At 37.5% G+C, this 24,689-nt stretch overlaps 1 protein-coding gene across 1 annotated transcript in view; it reads left to right on the top strand.

Moving 5' to 3' along the window:
• The window catches only part of gbe1b (glucan (1,4-alpha-), branching enzyme 1b), a 51,519-nt gene that overhangs the window by 11,701 nt on the left and 15,129 nt on the right, over positions 1-24,689 (top strand). Inside the window, exons 3-7 of the mRNA XM_007568603.2 lie at positions 2,924-3,039; positions 6,131-6,256; positions 10,292-10,427; positions 14,816-14,906; positions 16,045-16,254. Coding sequence (XP_007568665.2) covers positions 2,924-3,039; positions 6,131-6,256; positions 10,292-10,427; positions 14,816-14,906; positions 16,045-16,254 — 679 coding nt within the window. The remainder of the gene's footprint in view (positions 1-2,923; positions 3,040-6,130; positions 6,257-10,291; positions 10,428-14,815; positions 14,907-16,044; positions 16,255-24,689) is intronic.

Genomic DNA, 24,689 nt, shown 5'->3' with positions numbered 1-24,689 from the left:
CCTCCAGGGTGAAAGAAATGTTAGGAAATATTGATTACACAGTATAAACTTGCATATTCAAGACTTTAAATGTGGAGTATTTGTGTTAACATTTCAATTGCTGGTTATTTCATCATTGGTTAGAAAGTTGTTGAAAGTGTGCAACCACTATGTTTTTAATTAAATCATTATTTTCCCCGGTTCCTGAACTTGAAAATAATTTTAGGTCAATACTTTTGGATGTTTTTTTTTTTGTTTTGTTTTTTTTTCTGGAATCTGCAGAGAAATGAAAAAAATAATTAACATGCCTGATTAAAAGCCTTTGCTAACTGTGTGTTGTTAAAATAAATGAGGTCTTTCAGGACTCAGTTATTTTTACCGTTCTCCTCATTCTCGCCAGAGTGGCTGGAGAGCTCTTTGTCCATTTCCTTTCTCCTTTTTTCACAACAAAACATTATAATCTCGAAGCATTGACAGATGACAGAAGGTGCTACTCAACCAAGGCTCTGTGTGTTTTTCCCCCATAACCTCGGCAACTTGTGACTGCGTCCTGCGACAGAGCTGTCAAGACTTCAGCAGAACTCTTTGGTGTGTCACTGCATCGATTGTGCAGAGCTTTGATGGCTCTGGTCATGGTCACAAAGAAAAGCACCCAGAGCCCATGGTGTGCTGACACACTCGATGGTGTGCTTACACCTGGAGCTGCTTCGAAGTTGCAGTTCTGCATGCGTTACAGAGGCACACACTCATCTGTCCAACTGCTCTTACAGCAAAATGTAGAGGCACTTTTGCAGTGACATACAGATGTGACAAAGAGGAGAGCAGCAAAGCAAAGGTATGACACAATCACACTGAACTGAAAAAAAAGCATGCACAGATAAGAGACTAGGAATGATTGCATAAGTAAACCAATGATCTCAAACTCTTTTTGTTTGACAGAAAACCTCCATGGTTTGTAGCTCAGGAAAACTACAGCATTTGATAATCATTTTCCTGGTATGGTTAAATTCCAGTTTTCCAGACTTGATTCCATGTTCTGGAAGAATAAAAATATGATCTAGGAGATGAGAGGAGAAAGTACAAATAGTTGTGCCATGAGTGTTTTTGTTAATAAAATGTGCAAGACAATTGTTTTAACTCCTAAATGAACATTTTCAAAATTAACAATGAATTTCTTTTTTTTTTTTTAAATGTTCTCAGCAAAAAAAAATCAATCTATTTGGGACTTTTTACACATTCTAACCAAATATATTATATTTGTGCATCACTCTCTATAACAAAACACATTATTCTGTTGAAAATACTTCTTTGATAAAACATCTGCCATATCCCTTTATTTATTTTTTAAATTGAACAGTTTACCATAAATTATTTTTGGCTACTAGGCAATCATTTGAAATTTATTCCTCTTTATTGAGGAAATGTGAGGGTTTTTTCCCCTCAGAAAATCTGTGATGGCTAACATCCATAAAAATATCTTCAATAGAGGTTAAATGTTCAAGATAGTTCTTCTGGAATATTTTTAAAACCACATCGGAAGACCAAGTTCTACCCAGAAGGCAGCAGGACGGTACAACTCTTATCTCTTTGCTACAGTGAAAACGATATTATTAGCATTAGTGGAAATGTTAATACCCTGGGATTGATTCTGTGTGCAAAAGTGGAAATGTATCAATTTGTTTTTTGTTCATTTTTGTGCTAGTTAGCTCCGTGTCTGCGCTTTCCTCTCTCTGTATTCCTACACTTCCTTCTCCTTTTTAATTATCTTCTCAAGACCTTGGGCAGCAGCTCAATTCCAACATTCAATTCAGTGAGAGATTACATTTTGACACGGCTCAGTCATATTATTTGATTTCAATTTCATAGCAAATGTGGAAACAGCCCAGCAGCCCTAGTCATGAATATGGTGCAGGTTGGATGCATAATGCACTGTTTTCTTTTTGTTTTTTGTTTTTTTTGTTTGTTTTTTTTCAGTCGAGTTTAGGCTAAGGGAGATAAATAAATGGTGCAAAAATATGACTTTCTACCTGTGAAAATGCTGGGGTTGTACCCCAACACTTCTAGCGCATCTCCTGTGATTCATTTTCTATCCTTGCCTTGTTTCCACTCATGAATAGCAAGCAGATATGCGTTGCAGAATGAAAACATCTTAAATTGACAGGCCAGGGTGGTCACTTTATAATAAATGTTTTGTGTTCTGTCAGTCGTGGACAACTGGGAATGTTGTTGCCTTTAAATATAGAATTTACGATGCAGTCTGATCAGTTTTTTATTTTTTTTATTTTTGGATGTAGGGGGGCCTCTGCTGTATTCTCTGTTGCAATAGTCACATGACCCAAAGATCAGTAGAGAGATCAAACACAACAGCAAGGGGTTATGTAAGGGCGTTTTTGTGAGGGAGCGTGTGAAAATAGATCATAGAAGTCGGAAAGAAAAATGGAGCACTGACAGAAATGAACTGTTCCTTGTGTTTACACTTTTTGATACCTTTGATTTTTTTTTTTTTGTGTGTGCTTTTTGAATTTTATTTTCTGGAAGGGGAATGTGATTTGGCCAAATTGTGCATTTTTCTGGAGAATTGTAATTTTTTTCATATCTGGAATGAATGAAATGAGTCACATTTAATGACTTTCAAATTTGGGGATGTTAATATTTGTAGTGTAAAAGTCGTTCTGCATTGTTGTGATCGCGAAGGAAAGATAGAGATGAGTAATGGAAATGTGGTTTAAACTGAACCATTACTGTCGTCTGAAGAATCACAGCTGTATGTTTCTTAATAAATGCAGAGACCTACCACGAAAAAAGGTTACAACATATACACATTGTCTTTCTTTAATTCATTGATCTAACTCATGCATTTATTGTCATCAGGACCTGATCAAAATACTGACATTTGTAAATAAGCTGAATTTAAAGTGTTTAAATTCTGTTTGTTTCCCCATAGATGGCTGGGACAAATTCTCTCACCCTTACTCCAAGAAAGAGTTTGGCAAGTGGGAATTGACTATTCCACCTAAGTCTGACAACTCTCCAGCTGTGGATCATCGCACCAGGCTGAAGGTAAAGAACAGAATGTCTTCATGCTTCTTTTCACGCCCTCAGTGGGAGACGTCTGGCCGTGACGGAGCAGAGAGTTGTCACTTTCAAGCTGTCGTGTGCGGTGTCTTATGAACTGAGGGGAAACCTGGCGTGTCGCCATCAACAACATGTCATAATCACAGGGCAGAAGTGAGATTACTATATGTACACAGACTGCACAGTGGAGAGCAGATACACCTGAAGAGCCCCATCTGATGGCTTTGATTTCAGCTTCCATCTGCGCACTGTGAGGAATACCTCAGGGCTGTGCTCTCTTTTCTTTTCTTCCGTTTTTTTCCCCCCTCCCGGTTCAAAATGCACCCCGCAGTCCATGTACATGATTAGTTTTAAGCTTCAGTAAATAATTCCTCAGGGTTAAATGCAAACGATGCACCTCCCCTTATGCATTGTCTCAGCATGCATGAGAAATAACCTAAAAATTGTGATGCCAGACGAGGAGAGGATGGCATCGCTACGGGCTCTCTCCTTGGGAACGGGTCATCTCTGGCACAGTCTTGTGCCCCGGACCGCATGCCCAGCTCCCATTGTCTGCAGAGGTCAGTCTAAGGACGATAAGAAGCAGATGGAAATGCTGGCACCTGGCCTTTCCTTGTGCACCCCTGCTGCCGATGAATAGCAGTCTTGCTGTGAGCTCCACTTTGGAATTAGTTCCACAGCTCTCCCTTGCGGATGCAAAAGCCTACCTCCGATCACTCTCATGGAGAGCGGTTTGCCCTCCCATCCCCCTTGTTCGAGGCCTAATTTTTCTTCATAAACGGGTTTTGTCCCTTTGTGGGGGTTGCTTTGGCATGGAAAATGCAAAAATTCTATTTTAATGCTGGTCAGAGGTATAAACGCACTCATCAGTGGCATCAATGTCCTATTTATTTCTGGCTTTTAGTGATGTACTTTAACTATTTATTTTTTCTAGGTGGATTATACAACAATTACACAAGGGGGAGTTCTTATCTGCATCGGTTCAAAATTTCACACACACACTTTGAGTAGTTATGAGTTCTTTTTCAGTGTGGTAATCTTGACCTTAGTCTCTAGCCTTGTCCATTCCAAGCCTTATTTAATATGAATTTGAAATCATTTTCTTGCTGGAACACCCAAATCAATCCAGTTTATAACCCAAACTACAAACCGCTTAAACACCTGAGCATAATGACAAGAAGAATGTTTGGAGGAAACGAGATTTGACTTGTACAGCTGTCAAGTATGCTAGCAGTACCATGATGCTGGTGATGGAGAAGCACCTCCAAATTCCTAAACTTCACTTTGAAGCAACAGTTATGGAACTTGGACATAACTCGGTTTTCCAAAAGGACAATCGTTCATCACAACTGGATTTGGAATACACAAGATAAAACACTAATGCTTTGGAATGGCCCCAACTTTAACCCTGTTGAAAAAAGACGGTAGATCATTCTCAACAACATCTACAGCAAGAAACGAACCGATTTTATATGATCTGGTGTCAAAAGCTAGAATTATGCCAGAGGGTTGTTGATGGTTACAAAAAGTGAATAAAGCTGTTTTACATAAGAAGATTTATTCAAAATGTATACAATTCAGCCAGTAGGCATCAGATTGACCCTGTTGGGGTCACAGTAAATTCAAACTTATGCACACATGTCTTGTCTTATAAGATGTTTGTTGTTTTTTTTATCATACTGTAACCTCCCTCAAAAACAGTGATTTTCATACCCGTGACTGTGTGCAAACAGCAAATCAGCAGCTGAAGTGATAAAACAAATATTTTTATGTTTTAGCCTCACTTTACTTCTTGCACACTGACCAGCTCCAAGTTGTTCTTCTGGCTCAGGCAGTGTTTCAGTTTGCCCAGCAGTCAAAGTTTTCTCTAATGTTCCTAATTCTGGCCAATTTGTCTGAAGGACCAGGACTCTGTCAGGCTTTATGCCAGTCCATTTATCTAACTATCTTTTCCTAATCCTATAAACTATGAAGCTTGTCATACTGGGAACCAGGCAGCTAACTCCTAGGTGGCCTGCCCATAATGAAAAAACCCCAGAGGGGAGTCTGGCTACCGGCTCACAGGCAGGTGGCATTGGAGCGGTCATTACTTCACAACAGTGGCCAGATTTACTTGAGTTCTAATGCCCGTTTCTGCAGGGGACAAAATAGGGCGAACACATACTGTGGGTAATACGTCGATTTCTTGGTGGGTTTTTCCCAGCTCCCACACTGCTTTTCTCCTTTATTATTCGACAATGGGAGCAAAGTAACTTGTCAGATTTCCAAAGTGTGTTTATTTTAGCCCCATCCAAACCCCAATTGCAGGACATAATGGATGAAAGGCAAGGAATAATGATTTAGACGTTCTGTTTTTTTTTCTTCTTTTTTTTGTCGTGTTTTTTTTTTTTTCTTTCTAATTTGTTCCCTGGCTCAAATCCCTTCTTGAGATAAGCCAGTAAGTTGCTGTTTTAAAAACCAATCAGAGTTGCCCCATACAGGCAAATATAATGCAGCATAATCACCACCAAATCCAGGTTCACTTAGTGTTCTGGTCAATACTTTGCAGCTTGTCGCCTTGTTTTCGCTGAGAAAGATACAGAGTTATACATTTTGTGCCGCAGAGCAGGGAGATGGAACAGAAGTGTGTTTTTTATGATGAAAGATTTCTAAAAAATGTTTAGTTTATTGGTTGAACAGTCTGCACATTCTCTCTGTGTAATGGAAAGAGACTAATGTCTCAGTTTTATGATGTAAGCATTTCATGGCTGGAAGGCGTAAATAAGTGCAGGCTGTAAAATCACAAACATTTAGAGGAAGATATGCGCAGGAGTCTCAGCCTTTGATGACTTTCAAAGATTTCCTCTTCTTATCTGCATTTAAGTGTTTAACTTTGGAAATGTTGTATCCTGCAAATCTTGGGCTCATTTTGGGTTTGGATTGTTTTTCATTATCATTCCATCTCATCAGGCAATGCAAAGTTGCTTTTGTTCTCTAACCGTATGCCAGCTGACTGTAGTGGCTGTTTTTGTGTCCACCTTCTATCACTCAAGGTGTCCTTGCTTTAACATAACACTCATTTATCTTATTTCCCCAGGTGGTAGTTCACACTAAGGATGGCGAGCGCCTCTACAGGATCTCGCCTTGGGCAAAATATGTGACCAGGGAGGAGAAATCTGTCATCTACGACTGGGTTCACTGGGATCCCCCTCAGCCTTATGTTGTAAGCAAGAATTTTATGAATGGTTGAATTGTTTATTTACTTGGCTGCTTTTATGCTTGTCTTAACTATGTATTTGGCATCTTGTTTTATTTAAATGACTAGTTGATGACTAGTGAGTGGAACAAAACATCCACGCCACGATACGAGGTGATTCACATTACTTGGTTCACAAGAACGACATGAGAAAGACTTTGGCAATATAACAGGAAAAAACAAGAATCCCTTTTTTCCACTTGTAAATGTTTCTCAAATCACAAATTGGGTTTTAAATATTTTGAGTTCAGAATATTCCAGACCACGTTTGACTAGACCAATAATTGTGTATTGTTTATCTTTGTCTAATAATACCAAAAATCATTGGAAATGTTCCCTTTTCACCTTTTCACGTGTCATTAAAAATTGTTTGTCCGTACAGATTCCTTCCAATTGAACTTTTTTGTCATACTTCAACGTATGAGATTACATTTTAATGTCAGACAATGAAGGATAAAAAAAAAAACTTATAGTATATCTTTATGCTATCTAAACCAACTTGGGCTTTTGTGAAAAGCAATTGTCACAATTTTAATTTATGAAACTGCTGTGATTAATCAAATTATTTGGTTCATTTTCACTAGCCACACCCAGGCCTGATAACGGCCTGACCTGTAGAATCAATAAGCCGTTTAACAGAACCTGTCTGACCTACAGACCATTGACCTACAGATCTTAAAAAGCAATGCATCATGCCCTAATCTAAAGAAATAAAAAATCAGACAAGGGACTACCAGAATGTAACAAACTTGTAAAGATTTCAAATTCAGTTCCTAAGGCGTTTTGACTTAATTGAACCACAGTCAGAGCCATTATCTACAAATATGGAACCGTAAGAAACTTTTCATGGAGTATCGAGCCAGCCACAGAGAAGAAACAAAATGTTACCAAGCCATTTCTAAAGCTCCAGCAACTCTATAGTGAAACCCACAGATGGCAAAAAAATACTGAAAAGTGGTAAATCTTCTCGGGAGTAACCAGCCTACCAAAATTACAGAAGAGGATGTCAACAATCTTTCCAGGAAGAGACAAATAAATCTGCCCACTGCTACAAAATCCACTTGCATTTGGTGTTCATGCTTCAACAGTGAGAAAGAGATAAGGGCCACCATGGGAGAGTCAAGGCCAAAACCTTCTGACCACATTCCCATCTTGATTGCCAACATTTTTATGTGCAGTGATCTACAGTAGACCAGCAAATCCACCTCTGAATGCCAAAATGAAGTTTAAGACCATAATTGTAAAATGTCAAAATCTGTTAACAAGTCTAGCTTTTGTGTCATTTTCTGTCAGACACTCACACTCCTCAGCCCCTGAGGGTAAAAGCAAAATTACTTTCTGTCTTTGAACATGGCTGCATTAAAGAGCTTCGCAAGCAAGGCCTCTCGCAACATGCCGTCAATGCAGAGGTCGGACACAGAAAGTCAGTCACTTCAAATTTTTTAAAAGAAATTAGATGAGGGTTGGATGAGAAAGTTATGGGATAGACCAAAGAAATTTCACTTGCACTGAGCTGAAGGATCTGACAGGCTGTCTGTAAAGACACAGGCAGATCCTTAGCCCACATTAAGGCTCTTGCATGCTGATTGGAGCCCATTAACTACAATCTGGCATCTGTGAAAGAAGAACTTGAAGAACAAAAACGGTCACGTCTTCTCCCTGTCCACAACGTATTCATTTACACTTTGCAAGGGACAACCATACACTGGACATTGAAAGAAAGAAGAAAGTTTCTCTTTGAGAAAAAAAAAAAAGTTTGATCTGGATGGTACTGATGGCTCCGAACATCACTGGCATGACAAAGAAAAAGTTCCATTCTAGTCAGGAAACTTTTCCCTTCACTGGAACAAAGAAACTTCACAGCACGAGGGGATATCAACCCACAGTTTGGTATGTTGGCTATGTGAAGATGTAAATAGCCAAAGGTTACCTTCGAACCTTTTATCAGGAGTGTCTAAAGTGCCTTCTGCCAGAAGAGTAACTGTTTATAGCCATTAAAAGCTAATCTTAAATAATTAATTAGTTGTTTTTCCATTTAATTGTTAAAAGCCTCAATACTTTGATAGTTTGGTGCCACATCAAAGTATATCATTTTGAATTTGTGCATCTGAAACTAGATTGTGATGTGTTTCCCTTTCTCTTGCTTTGAATAACATGCTCCTTCATTTTAAATGAGCCTTACATTTTTTATGGGAGGTTTTTGCTTTATTCTTAAATAGTTTATAGATAAAAACAGATTTTTCAGAGGGTCTCAATGTTTCTCAGTACTACTTGATGTTCTTGGCTCAAGAGTGAACAAGGGAAAAACACTAAGAGGCTATTAGCGTCCACCTTGCTTTCCTTATCGTTGGTTATTTGGCACCATTTTAATTAGTTGGGGCCTCTCACTGGCGCTATATTTGTTTTATTTACAAGTGCCTCAATCATGTACTTCAGCTAGAGGGTTCAAGGCCCTGTGGGTAGCTCTCAGGAAATTTTGTCTATATATAAAACAAGCCCTTCTCCTTTTTTTTTCTTTTTTTTTTATTACAGACTAAGGGAACTATTGGGACAGAACCTTGCAAAAGTATTCAAACATATTGTTAGTTTTCAAAATGTAGGGTTTAATATGCTGAGACCAATGCAAAGTAGAGTATAAACTGAAAACCAGAAGAAGTTTTCTGACAATTTGTCTACAGCAAATATACTGTATTTTTCAGACTGTAAGCCGCTACTTTTTTCCCACATTTCGTACCATGCGGCTTATAACCCGGTGCGGGTTTTCTGTGGATTTTTCTTTAACCACCAGGGGGCTCTTTAGCAGGAAGTTAATCATTGGAAGTAAAAATTGGAAACCAAAGAAGAAAGTGCTAATTTTCATTTAGAACAAGCACATGCTAGCCCATGCTAGCAGGCACGGCAGAGAAATGTTTTCAAGCTCATATGATGTAGCCTTTAAGTTGAAAGCTATCGATCTGGCAGTACAAAGAGCCGCTGCACGTAAGCTCGGAGTGAACGAATCCATGGTTCGGCATTGGAGACGGAGGTCTGCATCCTTAATAAATCCATCAGATTTATTAGGATGCAGCCCTCTGCTGCGTTCTTATGGAAATCCGAGAGCGGCAGAGATACCAGCGTCTTATAGCCTAGTGCGGCTTATACATGTACGTTTCCAGTTTTTTTTTCTTTTCCTCAAAAAAATTGTAGGTGTGGCTTATAGTACGGTGCGCTCTATACGCTTTATAGTCCAGAAAATACGGTATGTCTCTACAAGCTTTGTATGGTTTATTATTATTTTGGTAGTCTCCTCTAAGAAGTTAGTTGTGCTAACTTTAAAGCACTAATCATAAATATTAGCTCCACTAATGCTACAACGTTGTATTACAGTAGTATTTAGTGGAAGTGGATTAGCAAAAGTGTGCTTAGCACTGGTTTTACTCAAACAGAAACTCAGATTGAACACCTTGAATAAAGAATATCTGAATGCGAATTTTCAAGTTCTGGTACACATTCTAAAACTGATCTAGGACTTAGGAACCTGACACAAAAATGCTGTGATCTAAACTATTCCTTCAATTATTTTTCAGGGTAAAGTATTTTTTTAGTGTTTACCACATTGAAAAAACGTTGGCATTTTCCTCTTGGTGTTGTGCAATTTTATTTGGGGTATGAGAGTAAAGTGTACTAAATACACAACATACTTTTTTTTTAAATTATTTTTATTTGTGAACATTGATATATAATTTTTACCTTCACTGTACAATTGAGCACTATTTTGTATTGGTCTTTGACATAAAAAGTCCATGCTTTCATGGAGGTTTGTGGCTGTAACATGACAAAGTTTGAAATTATTCAAAGGTTGTCAATATTTTTGGAAGGCATTTGTAAAGTGATTCATTCCTTGCAAAATGTTTAAGCAAAGATGCACATATCATTTTCATTTATTGTACTTTTTTTTTTTTTTACTCTGAAACTGTGCTCTGTTATCTTCATCATTTGTCATACTATTTTTGGCATTTGCAGCAGATCCATCCTCGGCCAAAGAAACCCAAGAGCCTGAGAATTTACGAAGCCCATGTTGGCATCGGGTCCCCAGAGCCGAAGATCGCCTCGTACAACAACTTCACACACAATGTGCTTCCTCGAATAAAAGATTTAGGTAAGACGGTGGGATTATTTTCCTTCTTAGGTCTCTTATTTATTTTGTTGTCTTCATGTGGCTCAGACTGATCTTAAATTGAGCTAAAAAGCATCACACACTCGCCAGAGACGAGGCGAATGTAAAACCGTGGTTGTATACCTCACTTCGCATACACAATTTGGACCCAACGATCTGCCAAGAAAACAAAGAAATTCCCACTTTTTCTTGTTTGTCCTTTTTTATATAAATAGCTGAAGGTATTTCTATCAGCACTGGCCCATAACACAGCACACAAGCTTTACTGCAGTGAGTACCACTGCTCGTCCAGGAGCAGTATTTCTCTGTGGCAGACCTGTCACATTCACTGTGCAAAAAGTCACCTAAGCACCCTGTGTACTGACACGACCTAAAGGGATCTCTGACCATTGGGCAGTGTTTTGTAAAGAGGCCTTCCAATCTCAAGTCACAGCAAAACTGATGATTTAAAGGATATGCCTGTAAAGATGTGAGCTGAAGCTGGTAAAGGAGCTTCATTATTTGCAGTGAAACATGTATTGTAGACATGTGCTAAAAGGTAATTCTGCAAGGAAGAAGCCATTGGTTCACCAGCATCAACAATATGAATCGGATAATAGCTTCAAAATGGACTGTGTGATAAAGCACCTTAGTTTTTGTTTCTGATAAAACTACAGTCGAAGAGCTTAGCTAAAATGACTCTTGCTACAATTGAAGGAAGAAGGTGGAAGCCTGCAAGTCTTGACACCAGCTTCCCAGCTGTGAAGTATGGTGGTGGCAGCATGATGTTATGTGGATATTTGGCTGCATGAGTGACTGGTTTACTTCTCAGGATAGATGGCATGGTGTGGTGACCAAGTGGTGTTTTGTGGAAATATTGAAGCAATAACTCAAACTATCAGCCAAATAATTCTGTCTGGCATAATGGACCCAATTGTCCATAAACTATTGTGAGAAGCTTGTGGAAAAATATCTGAAATGTTCGTCTCAAATCCATACCGTTTCAGAAAATACATTTAAAAACTTTGTGGAAAGTAAAACTAAAAATCGATTGCTCATTATTATGACATTTATCAAATATAAAGCTTTTTTTTCAAACAGTCATTTAGCTGCACGTTTTTAATATGTTGGGTCTTGTACCTTATTAAACAACCAATTAGTACATTTACCTAAACCAAGCTTTACATATCAATAGTTAAATTCACCACTGGTATCATTTTGCAGCTCTACATATGAGGCATTGCATTACTTTGTATGTAAGCGCACACCTTCTTGCCGTCGCTTTATTAAAAGGCGCCAATATGACTGGTGCAGCACACCAGGAGACTTGTGATAAATGCTGTTTTCCTGCTTGTGTCATCTTGTTTAGCGGGTAAAGAAACTGCCAGATTAAATGCTGTCAAAGAATCCACCTGCAACAGCTCAGGGATTTTGCACAATAGGATTCACTAGGAGGCTAAATTTCATCGTCTCCAGTGATGGCTGACTCTGCCTGCCATTTCATTTTCTTGACTGAGGAGAGTGTACATATATAAATATAAAAAAAGAGGAACTTCCTCTCACCCCAGTGCTTTGTCACACTCCTTCAGAGGTAAAGTTTTCTCTCTTTCTCCCTTTGCCTGAAAAGATATATATATATATATATATATATATATATATATATATATATATATATATATATATATATATAAATAATTGTGCTCCAGACAACAATGAAAAACCTTGGGGCCTCCCACTGGAGTGCTCAGCGGCACTTTAGAAGCCTGTTGTTCTCTTATTCATAGACAGTTTTTCTAGGTCTTTTTTGAAATGTCGTACATGACCTCCTAACTCTAATAGTCGGTGTTTCCCTTTTGCCTGAGCTTGTACAAAGGTGCTAGAGCTGGTGTCGAAGAGGAAATGCCTGGAGCTCATTAGTACACTTCGACTGGCACAGGTCACATAGAATCAGGGTTTGAAGAAGGAAAAGAAACTATAGGTTTCAGATGCCTCCTGTGCTAAATTAATGCAGCTAAGTGCATTCGAAAAAAAAAAAAAAACGGAAACCGTCATACAGTACTCAAGACACTTTCATACTGGCTTTGCAGTGCTTTGCTTCTGCCGCATGGCCAATTTATTGCATGCTTGTTTTGGGAACGATTCAAACAGCAGGCGCCTGTTAAATGAATCATATGAAAGGAGATGCTGACAGGACTGAGACCCCCCACCATCTTGAACCGTCCAAACAGACATGATGCAAAGCTCTTAGTAACAAAAAAAAGCACCACGATATTAAGCAACACTTCCTTTCTATCAAAACGTATTTAACTCTTATTTCATCGCCACACATGATTTAGTAGTTTTACCCACAATCCCATCTGGATCCAATGTTGCATACAGTACTTTGCAAAATTATTCAATCCCCTGTGATTTCTTTTTCTCCACTTTTTTTTATGTGGCAACCAGAAACAAGTTTGTAGCAACATCATGCTGGAGATGCTTTATTGAGGCAGATAGTGGCAGATAGATGTAATAGTCATGAATTCAGGCAGAGCTTTGATGAAATAACAATTTAAAGTGCTAATTGATGTCAATACTTCGCATTTAAAGTTGGAACGTATGTATGCATTTTAATAATATAGTATAACTTTGAAGCACAGCTGCTTCAAAAAAAAACAACAAAAAAAAAATGCTGAAATATAATCACCAAATCATGAACTCACACAGCCTCTGCAGCATGAACTGAGTTTGACCTGATTTTAAACTTTCTCTGAACTGCTCGAGGGGAAGCTGTGTAAAGCAGAAAGCACCATCATACCGTCCTTTAAAAATGGAGATGCAGAGATTTTGCGCTGTTACTGATGAAACAAGCTCGCCTCTGTTTCAAGACCAGAAATAAACGGTATTGGTTTACTGATCCAACATTTTTATGAGGAAAAAAAGGTGCTTAACAAACCTGTGTGGAAACAACTAATGAAGCTAGAACTGGCTGTTACAGACGGAAAACTCTGTTTGCATCACAAGCTCCTTGCCATTTGCTTGTCACATGTAGGGGACCAATTATTACATTTCGCTTAGTCAACCACTGAAGTGTATTGCTGTGACATAAGAAAATTTGTTGAACACTGTCCCGTTGCAACATAATCATGCTGTACAAACTTGATAATATATCGTGCAACCATAATATAATGTATAAACGTGATAATTCTACTGCATAAACATAATGTCATCCAGATGGTGGCGGTAGTGTGCTTTTAGTGCATGCATAATCAAGGTTAGTACAACGGCTAATTTCCATGAACTAGTCAAGTTTTACATCAGGCTTTCTAAGACATGGACATATACTGAGGCGGCTGCACATTGTTAATGAAATCAGTATTAGCATGCGCACTCTGAGAAGGACTCAGAGTGGATCTGCAGAAGCAAAAAAATCTGCTACATCCTCTGAATGTGGCGGCCTTGCTAAGATTTTTGTCAAGCAAAGATGATTTTCTCCGACATCTGAAGGAAAAGAAAGTCACACCTCTGATGGATTCTTTAAACCAGTACAACCACTCTAAACATGCAGTTCGAGGACTTTTAAAATCGCCTAGTCAAAGTCCAGACCTGTAACTTATTGAGAATTGGTGGCCAGACGTAGAAATGCGTATCGTCACAATGTCCATCCAATTAGACTGATCTGGAACGATTTACAGTCATGCTTATGTGAGACCATTATTAGCTGCGGTAACTAGATTTTCATTTATTGCACTGACTTACTGTCAGAGAGCCAAAACAAGTTACGGTGATAAGTTATTACTTTATTTACTTTATTACATTTAAAACGGATGAAATTATTGCGGTAGTTATTATGTTTTTGACCTTGATCAAATTATTGGTTGCTACATGGTTTTACTTAGATGGGCTGAATACAAATACATGTCACAACTCTGACTTTGTTAAATTAACAAAAACAAACAAACAAAAAAAACAGTTTTAGATCAAATAAAAAAATAAAGTGCCCCAATCTAAAAACATGTGAAACCTCACAGACTCAGATTCTGTCAGATTTTTTTTTCGCAGAATCCTCTTGTAATGATCTGCATTTAATCTTATAAACTTATGTTAACATTCCTGTCAATTATGAAGAAAATCTTTTCTACAGCATGATGCTGCCAACACTCTGTTGGTTCATTATGTTTTTCCGTGTTATTTTTCAACTGCACATGTTGTATTGGATGTAAACAATGTGTCATGTAGATCATTAACTTAAATTACAGCTATGAATGATACTGTTAATTGGTGACATAATGTCTTTGTAAACGATCTTCAATTTGTCTTTGTAAGTTCAGAAAATGTGAAAAAACATTCAAGTGGAATGAATACTTGTGCAAGGCAATGCAAATTCCAAAAAGTTATTAATGCTTTTTCAGGTTACAATTGCATTCAGTTGATGGCGATCATGGAACATGCCTACTATGCAAGTTTTGGATATCAGATTACAAGTTTCTTCGCTGCTTCCAGGTACAGCTTCATTTTAATAAATGTTTTTAAACGGAATTGTTTCAAGTTATGTTTTGTATTGTCTGTGTTGTTTAAACAGCAGTAGATGCAATATGTATTGGGTTCTTGTTTGGAAATAGGATTATATGATCATGTATAGAGCAGAAGCTCATCCATATGCACATTTCATATCCTTCTGCAGACAGTATTTGTGCATTAATTCAGAAATTACCATGCTGAACCACACTCCCCTGTCATATGCTGACCAAAAACTGAAATAAAGTAAATAAAATAAATAAATGCAGTGAGATGAATCCTCTGAGCCACATTTGTTCAGCTTCCAGTATAGAGATTCATGACCTGCTTCAGTAACCACAGGTGTTAACAAATCAGCCGGGAGTGAACTATGAGGGATTAGAACTCAAAGGCGTATTTGTCGCAGAGTTTCCCTATTTATACAGTTTTATCCACTCCATGTAGTATCTATAACTGCACTCTGTTGTAAACTGAGTGAGCCGCTTCAGCACAGTCACCTCAAATCAAGGTTAGCCAGTCTGGCACCATCAATAATCTCTCTGTAAACACGTTTGCTGTTAATCCATAGAGTGGGGGGATTCATAGATAAACATAGACCAGAGTCTTTATCGTCTTTCAGAGATGCTTATTCCTTCTGTTTATACTGTATCATTCAGAATAGTGTATATGTTGCACTTTCACCCTTTGATTGTCTGATAGTCAAATTTAAAAACTTAGAATTTGTATACTGAGATAAGGGGTGAATTTGCTTGTTCACTCTTATGTCTGGGAGGACAGAGAGAATGCTATAGATCTATCTTTCAGGTTTGGTTAGGGTTAGGGTTCCAAGTCTTTTTGAAGTATGTATCTAAAGCTTTGCAAATGTGGAGTGATTTTTATTTAAGTTTTTGTCTATCTTTACTAAAATCGCCCCAACTCATGAAGTGCTGTAAACATCCATTTTAATCCACTGAGCTGTAATGCAGGAAATGATGGTTGTGATGCATCTTAGGTTCCTCCTTTAGACACTGACTGACTGTTGATTTGATGGAGTTTAAGTCAGCTCTATTTAAAAAAAAAAAAAAAAAATCCTAATTTAAATATTTTAATTTATTCAATCTGTGTCCGTCTTTTGTCCACGTAGTCGCTATGGTACCCCAGATGAGCTGAAGGAGCTGATTGATGTCGCTCATTCAATGGGCATTGTGGTGCTGCTGGATGTTGTCCACAGTCATGCGTCCAAGAACACTGAGGATGGCCTTAATGCCTTCGACGGGTCCGACTCCTGCTTCTTCCACTCGCCGCCGAGAGGGGAACACACTCTGTGGGACAGCCGCCTCTTTAACTACGCCAGGTATTTCACTCCACAGCACTAGCAACTAACTCATCTTTATTACCAAATCATTCTCATTAAAATCAGCACCAATTCCTTAATAGAATTACTAAATATAATTTTATTCGTAATTGAAAAGTTTAAATACTTACTATTAATTAAAATTATGGATAATATGAAGTTAAAGTTTTGATATGAGTGACATCAGTGTTACATGTACATAACACAGCTGACTAAATCTCAAATTATACCGGCAACAACACGTTTACTGTATATATGAATGGGGAGTGGGAGTAAATACGTTTTCTTTTTGAAAAGTTTCTTCTGTCAGAGTTAAATGCGTTCTTGTTTACTCTTTACATTATTAATACAGTAGCATTATATAAAGCATGAACTGGATGACTCAGACAATATTTGTGTACATGTGGATCCATATATTTTCTTTGTTTCTTTTTTTGCATAGGAGGGGGTATAATGTTTTTTTTCTTCTATCCATATGACTCGAATTATAGCAGTAAACTAAATGTAAGTCTTTAATATTTTCTATATAACTGGATTAGATGCTTGAATTAGGAAACACTTCAGTCATTTGTTGTAAATAAATGTAAATCATAAATATAATGTTTTCTTTCACATGCTGTGAGTTATTCCCTTTAAAATAATTGCACACCAGGTTTGAATATGTCCTTATCATATCTCTCATGAGACCAGACATAAAACAATTGTTTTGGTGTTGACACGCATTCATTTTTGTTTGAACTGAAATATTAGCACAACTAGTATTTCATATATATTAATAATTTCCTCAACTAAAACCTTGCTCCCCAAAGATCTTCTTCTCAGAATATTTTCCTGTTTAGATGTGGTTACTAAAACCTTGTAGATGGAGCTTTGGCAAAATGTTACTGTCCTGCATTTTTAAAGAGATGAGTGGGGTAACGGTAACAATATGACTTACAAATAGCAGCAATCCAGCCTGACAAAGCCTGTTTGAGGGCCATTATATCCCAAATTTTCAGCCTCTTTTCACAGTGTAGAGGCACTTTGCTGCCTGACGAAAAAACTATTTTGTTTTGCATTTGTTCTTTTTTTTTTCTTTCTTTCAAATAAAACCCAACTGAAATTGAAAGGAAGACTGGGCTTCATTTCTGGGTGCTTTTTAGCTGTTTATAACCACATTCAACCTCGTGTGTAGAATGATTATAATGTAGCTCTTAAGGTATTTCATAAAATTAGGGGCATCGCCAGTTTTCAGGTCAGCATATAAAGAAGCTGACTTGCAGAATATTATGTGTGGAAGTATTACAGTAGTTCCACTAATTAGTGGAGTTATGTTGTGATTATAATGTCTTGTTTGGACCTTTTTTTTTTAAACAGTCTGGTGCCCACATTTCCTCTGAGATCAGCTTGTTTTGCACCATAAGTGAATCTTCCAAAAATGAACATTTTAACATTAAAACAGTAAAAACACTCAATATATTATGGCTGTCCCAATAAAGATTATTGGTGACTTCCAAATTTACTAAATGCGGTTTCTTAGACTGATACTTCTGTGCTGTGACTGATGCTTCTGAATTTTAAAGAATACAGCGCCATTAACATAGGAAATTTTCCATCTATGTTACATTGCTGATTATCATTATGAATGTGCCTAAAATGCCAAGACGGGACACAGGGGAGAAAAAAAAAACCTTTGTGAGTGTGTCCTACTTAGCACACTCACTAATTACATTCCAGATGCAACAGTTTCAGTTTCTCTAGACACTGACAGATATTTTGTCTAAACTGGGGTTTCTGCAGGGGCTTTTCTAAAAATATATCTGATTCATCACAACACACTAACTGGCATGTTTGGTCCTGCTGACGTTGATTTAATTCAGAGTAGTTTGATATGGTCGTATTCCTCTAGCATGTTTTGATGTAACTGTTCCATCATTCAGCTCATAAAATGTTTTCAGTAAATCCTTGCAGAGACGGCGCCTTGTTTTTATTGTCTTAAACTTTAATGACTATCTTTCAGCTGCTTTCTGTGCATCTCCCACATACTCTGACAGCTCTCTGAGCGTTGTGCACAAAGAGGTCGCAGGAGACACCTGGAACCTGCAGCATCCAATACAATCTCTCTTTCAATGTGCACAGAGGTCTGATTGAATTAATAATTATGAACAACCATGCCAAAAAAATAAAAAAAATAAAATTTCAGCAAAAGATCAGGATTGAGCATAAACACCTGCTGCATGAACTCAGCCTCGGTGCAATATCAAGGCAAGGAAACAGTCTTTGGATTGCTGCATTTTTGACTCCTCATTTATGTTCTTGCTGGGGGAGATTAAGAGCAGCATCCTAATGTTACCCATCACATTCAGCTCATGAGGGATATTTAAAAACCTGCCCTGGTTACATCAGATGTATAAATGAGAGCAGTAGTTTTACTGTGGTTCATGATGTAAAATGAACATGAGCAATATTTAAACAGGCTGATAAATGAGGCCAAATGGGAGCTGACATACCACTCAGACTGTCTGATGCAGAATGATATGTTGAAGGTCAGAAGCATGATATGATCACAGAGATGGCACGTTGCAACACACAGCAACATGCTCACGAAATCCGGCCAGCTGTCTATCCGACGCACACAATTCGAAAATAGGATATTAAGGGGGAATTTTCCGGTTATTTTGATTGCTACCTCTTAAACCCCTGATATGGCAGGTGTTGATTTTAATCTACCGTGAAAAATCACTTCTTATACCAAATTGGCAGAATTGAACTTGTCAAGAAATGATACTTCACGAATTGTTTTCTACCTCTTCCAAAATCCAATGTACGGCTACATTGGTGGGCGCTGTTGTTGTCGGCCCCATTAATTAGATGTCTCTCTTGCTTTTTTGCACCCAGAAAATAATCCCAGTGCACATTTGGGAGGAACAGGCACTGTTGAGTCTATCGAATGCCTTTTTGAACTCACTTTTTAATAAGTGTGTGTCACTGTGCAGCAGTTTCCAATACATTATACAATGCTTAGTGTCAGCCGTGTGGGCTATAATAAGAGAACAAGGTTCTCCTTTCATTAGTTATTGAACCGTCCTCATATCAGAAGCCCTCATTAGACAGGGTGCAGACATATGCTGCGACTAGGAGGCATATGAGGAGTCATTTGTAAAAACCCAAAGGACCACTGCAATGTCATAACCAGTTCATTTGTCTTCTTTACTTGTCAGAGGATGTTTGGACGTGTCGTTTGTGTCAAGCATTCTGTAACTCACTTTAGAGGGAAATGAACCTCAGAGGCAAACTGTGAACTCAGCGTGAAACAGTGTGTTTTTAATCACACATCCTTTCTATGAGCCATAGCACTCTGACCATGATGTTCTTATTAGGATGACAGAGGCTGACTGATGCAGACTGTCGCCCTTCTATCCCTTTTTGCTGTCTGTTTTATTCTGCCTTTGCAGCTGCATTTTCATCCAAACAACACCTTCTTTTTTTATTTTTTTTATTTTGCCGTTCTAGTCTGCGTTCCACTTTAGCTTTTCCTCATAAAACATTCAACGCAGTCCTGGGAAAATGCTGTTTAGATAGATGCCTGCCATCCAATTTGTTAACTTGCGATGCCTCTGAGTCAAATCCATCGACATTCAGCGTTATAAACGTCTCGCTTTGCAGGCATTGGTTCCAGGCGAGAGAAATGCTGGAATTAGTTATGCTGCTGGTGAATACCAACTTACAGAGGGATTGAAACAGTACAAAACTTTGTTAAAACAAGTAAACACGGCTGTTAGAGAGAGGATGTGGTATAGTAATAAATAGTTTCCACAACTATGTTTCCAAAACAAACATAATCTTTCTTTTTAAGTTTACAAACAATAGCTGAAGTTTGTGGGTTTTTGTTGTTACACTTGAGTGTTTCAGATCATCAAACAAATTTTGTAAGACAAAGATCACCAGAGTAAATATAATAATCCGTTTTTAAATGGTGATTTCATTTATTTCAAAAAGATTTTTAAACCAACCAGTCAAATTAAATCACCATCCTAAATCAGAAATCAACTGACAGTTTCACAAACCAAAGTCAGGCCTGATTTCTGCTTGACCTTTACAATCAAGAAGCCACAATCTGGCAACTTGAAGTAGGCTAAAATGGCTCATAAAGCAACATATCATGCCCCGTTTAAAGAAATGCAAGAACAAATGTGAAACTTTGTAACTGTCTTCATAATTTGGAAAAGTGTTAGAAAGCCATTTCTATTGCTTTTGGACTTCAGCAAACCTCAGTCAGAACCATGATCCACAAATGGAAAAAAAAAAAAAAAAACATGGAATTTTTATTAACCTTCTCAGGAGTTTCCACTTGACCAAAATTACTCCCAAGAGTGCATCATCAACTCATTCAGAAGGACAGAATAGAACCAGGAACGTCTAGAGCACTGCAGGATGCTCTTGCTGTTTTTAACCTTTAGTGATCATTAGGGTTGTAACGGTACACAAAAATCACTCGGTTTTAAAGTTGCACTTTTTTCTTAATCTTTTATTTGACCTGGGTCTTAGGAACAAAAAGAGCGGCTCTGATTGGTTGTTTCTGACTGAGTGGTGCATTTCTGTAGATGGCAGTAGGACTACAGGGAAAAACCAGAGGAGTTACATTTTTTCAGACTTTCTGTTTCATGTTATTTTATTATGACATAGTGACAGCTTTAACAATGTAAAACAAAAACAAAAAAAAACATTGTTTATAAAAGTTGCACACTGCAGCTTTAATGTCACTTTCACCTTTTTGCAGTCTGGAAATATTTGTGTTTGATATTGGAGGAACAGATGGGGTTTAGAACTAGTTGGGGATTGGCAAATTAGAGGGTTTTTTGGTATCCAACTGTATTTTGGGAGCTTATGGAGATTATTTTCACTCAGGCTCTGCTTCAATTCTGCTCATTGTCCAACCAACAGTAATATAACTTTTGTAAGTAAATATGTACATTTTTAAAAGTGTGTTTTTTAAATGTCATGAATAGTTATCTTGCATACACTGCACAGTGCTGTCAAAGTTTTTTATTTTGTTTGGACTGATTAGATTTTCTTGTACCTCCCTTAACTTCAAACACTTTGTGCTTACTGAAAGCACTGTTGTTTTGAGCTGTTTAAATTGATGTTGTGAGTACATTATGACTTTTCAACCAACTCATTCTTTAAGTGCTCCTGTGTGTATTCACTGGCCAAATTAAGAGTAGGTTTTTGACTTGACTGGTAAGTCACCAATCAGGGCCCAACTTGAAAATCGGCTAGTTCTGGTCAACTCTTAATTTATTCAATGTATTAGATGAGTTGATACTTAGCTTGCGAAATACTTGGAATCAAAAGGGACATCTTTTAGGAGTGGTATTTTGTCAGCTTTCAAAAACATTTCATAAATAAAGAGGGATATCTTATTCTCCTGTATGAAAATTTCTGTACCACGACAAATTTAGCTGAACTGCCATAGACCTGACAATTAATATTTCTGATTTTTTTATTTTATTTATTTTTTAACAAAAAGAAATAAAACAAGATAGATACAATCTATCTATCTAAAACGTATGAGCGCAAGCACCCTTTTATTTTTGGCATTTGGTCTTTTCTTTCTTTTCTTCACTGATGCTTCTGCAACAGAAGTTTCACAATCCTCTTTTTCAGTTGAGTTGTCTTTTGTCCTGTTGTTACTGATAGAAAGAGTGCATAAATGTGTAAATTTCTCATGTGACCTGGATTCTCTCCAAGAAGTCAAGCTGCAGTTTCAGTCAGCTCTCTCGGTACAAGAATTTATTTTCCAGGACAGCAACGAAGGCTTGCTGGAAGCAGTGAAAGCTTGTTTTTTTTTTAAAGATTGTTCCTTACTTCTTTTATTTCAACACGTTTGTCTTTAATGACCTTAATGTTTCCCAAATTTCAGTGCTAGTTAAGGCTGTAAACTGTGGGAGGGAGTGTGGAGAAGCAAGAGTTGCAAGTCATTACACGGAAGAACAAAGTCTTAAGAAACCTGTGTGAGGATAGATACTGAAATAACTGAAATATATATATATATATATATATATATATATATATATATATATGATCAGACAGAAAGTGTTAACTAGAATTACCATTCAAGTTTATTATCAAAATATAGATGCACCAATAATCAATCATTTTGTGGTCAATGTCAGATCTCAGAGTTTTGTATTTTGTATAACAAAAGAATTTTTTTTCCCTTCTTGCAATTCAAGGTTAGTTGTTATAGAATAACACTGGCTGCGTTTGTAAGTTTATGCCTTGTTAGTGGTTCACACTACGTCGGCCTGCTTGTCGAGTTAAGCCATTAGACTAATCAGGATGTATGATTTACATTCGCACCAGACTCTTTCCTGCTCTATACGAGTGGAAAGAGTTAGCAGATATATGTATGGTTCAGTCAAAAGTCATTTCCTTCAAAGACGACGTCAAGTAACCTTGACACGATGACCGAGTGAATGGAGCCTACGGTTTTCTAAGTAGCGGGTCGGCAACCGGAGGAGCTTAGCCTTTCTGCAGATCAGTGCTTTGACTGGTGAGTACTGAGCATTCTGAGGAGCTTGATGTGGGCTTTTTCTATAATCCTCCACATCTCTGAGGATCATTTGCATCCAGTTTTCATCAATCTTTGTGTGACTTCTTAAGATATGAAAAATAGGCCCGGGGCCAGCCTTTTTAAGACTTTTTAGACTCTTCTTCATGTTCTCACGCTGAGAGATCAGCCGTGCCTTTGAGGTTCCAGTCAAAAATATTTCTTTTACAAGATTTTTCAATATGTGGACTTTATTCCACTCAGATGTGTTAATAAAGGTCTACCTTTTTCAATAAACTGATGAGAAGAATTTATTTTGTTTCTGCTTCTAAATCCCAAAGCAACTGCTTTGAACATGGCCTATTATATTTTGAAATTGGCAGCAGGAAAGTTTGTTTTACAGCTTGAAAGCACAAACAAGGTGGAAGGAAATACGGTACTGATTTTGTGGATAATGAAGTCTTCAAAACAATAATCAATTTCAGTTCAGTCTGCAGAAACGGTTAGACAATTAGGAAATAAATGTCTATTTCCTCTTTCACTGTACTTTTACATACTTGGACAAATTTTGGGTCATATCAAGTCTACATTCTGTTTGATCATTCAGTAAAGTCAAACTTGGAAAGTTAGTTCGTTCCAGTTTCAGTATTTAGCACCTTTTCTTTTGCACCCTGGAATCACATTGAAAGAGAAAAGTGGTTTTTCCCCTCTGTTAGGCTTCAGCTAATTAGCTGAGCTTAGCAGTAGGTGTTAATGGTGTCTTGTTGAAGCTGCTTGTTGTGTTTCTACTTCATGCTGGAAAGATGAAGTTTAGCACTCTCACCGCTTGCACCCCACCTTTAAAACTATGGATGGGAAACAAAATAAAGTCTCATCGCAGTGATGTGTAAAACACATTCCCTAGCTATAGAAATTACACAATTTAACATTAGAATAAAGACCTTATTTTGTGCTTGTATTTTTTATAAAATTGGGTGGAGGTAGTCATGTACACAGTCACTGTCAGACCTGTTGCTTCTCACAATACTGAGGTGTAATTTGTTTTAGTATTTCTAAATACCTCAGCTCATTTGTACTCAACTTAGATGTGCTCTTCAAGACATACACAATCAAACAATACACTCAACAGATAAAACTGAACAATAAAACAACGAGATGAAATTTGACTCTTGGCATTAATTGGGGGTTTGGAACTACAGCCTCCCATAACTACCTAAAGTTTATAAATACTTGTAACGCTCTGTTTCAATAGTTCAAACACAAAATATACCTTAAATTGGAGTAATGGGCACAAAAAATCTTCAAAAAGAAGAATTTTCCACAAATACTTTGGCAATCCATTCAACAGAAATGTCTGTACTCTGAATAGCCATGTGTCCACTTTATTTCTATAACTGTAAAGTCTTATTTTGGAGATAGTGAGCCTTCTGTCTTGGTTACTGACTGGAACCTGGTTCCACAGAACAGCAACCATAAAACTAAAAGCTTGACCCTCAGTTTTTCAACAGGACATTCTTTGAACAATTACGAAGCATGTGCTTTGAGATCAAATATTTCTGGTGGAGTTATGGAGGTTAATAAAAATAAAGTGCCATTTACCAATAAAAACTTTATATGTGATGGAAATTTTTAGAACACGATGTTACCCTCTTCCTCTAGATTTTGCAGCAATAAGACACTAAGCAAAGTAAATAATTAAGAATTTTATGGGAACCTGTCTTTGGCATATTTTATAGTCCTTGGTATTCTGGCTATGATGTGGTCAAAACTCTTAGAATAAATGGTTGTTATTGTGTCTCCAGTTTTCTAACAGCACCCTGTGGCTATTTTTTTATTCCTCTTTAGGCATTCCCCTCTCTATTTGTGGTGGCAACTTGGATCCTCATTCAGCCCCTGTTCCAGT

This window comes from Poecilia formosa, unplaced genomic scaffold, assembly GCF_000485575.1.
Source record: "Poecilia formosa unplaced genomic scaffold, Poecilia_formosa-5.1.2 Scaffold228, whole genome shotgun sequence".
Classification (NCBI taxonomy): Eukaryota; Metazoa; Chordata; class Actinopteri; order Cyprinodontiformes; family Poeciliidae; genus Poecilia; species Poecilia formosa.
The sequence above is the reverse complement of the archived record's forward strand: the minus strand, read 5'-3'. Positions and strand labels throughout refer to the sequence as shown.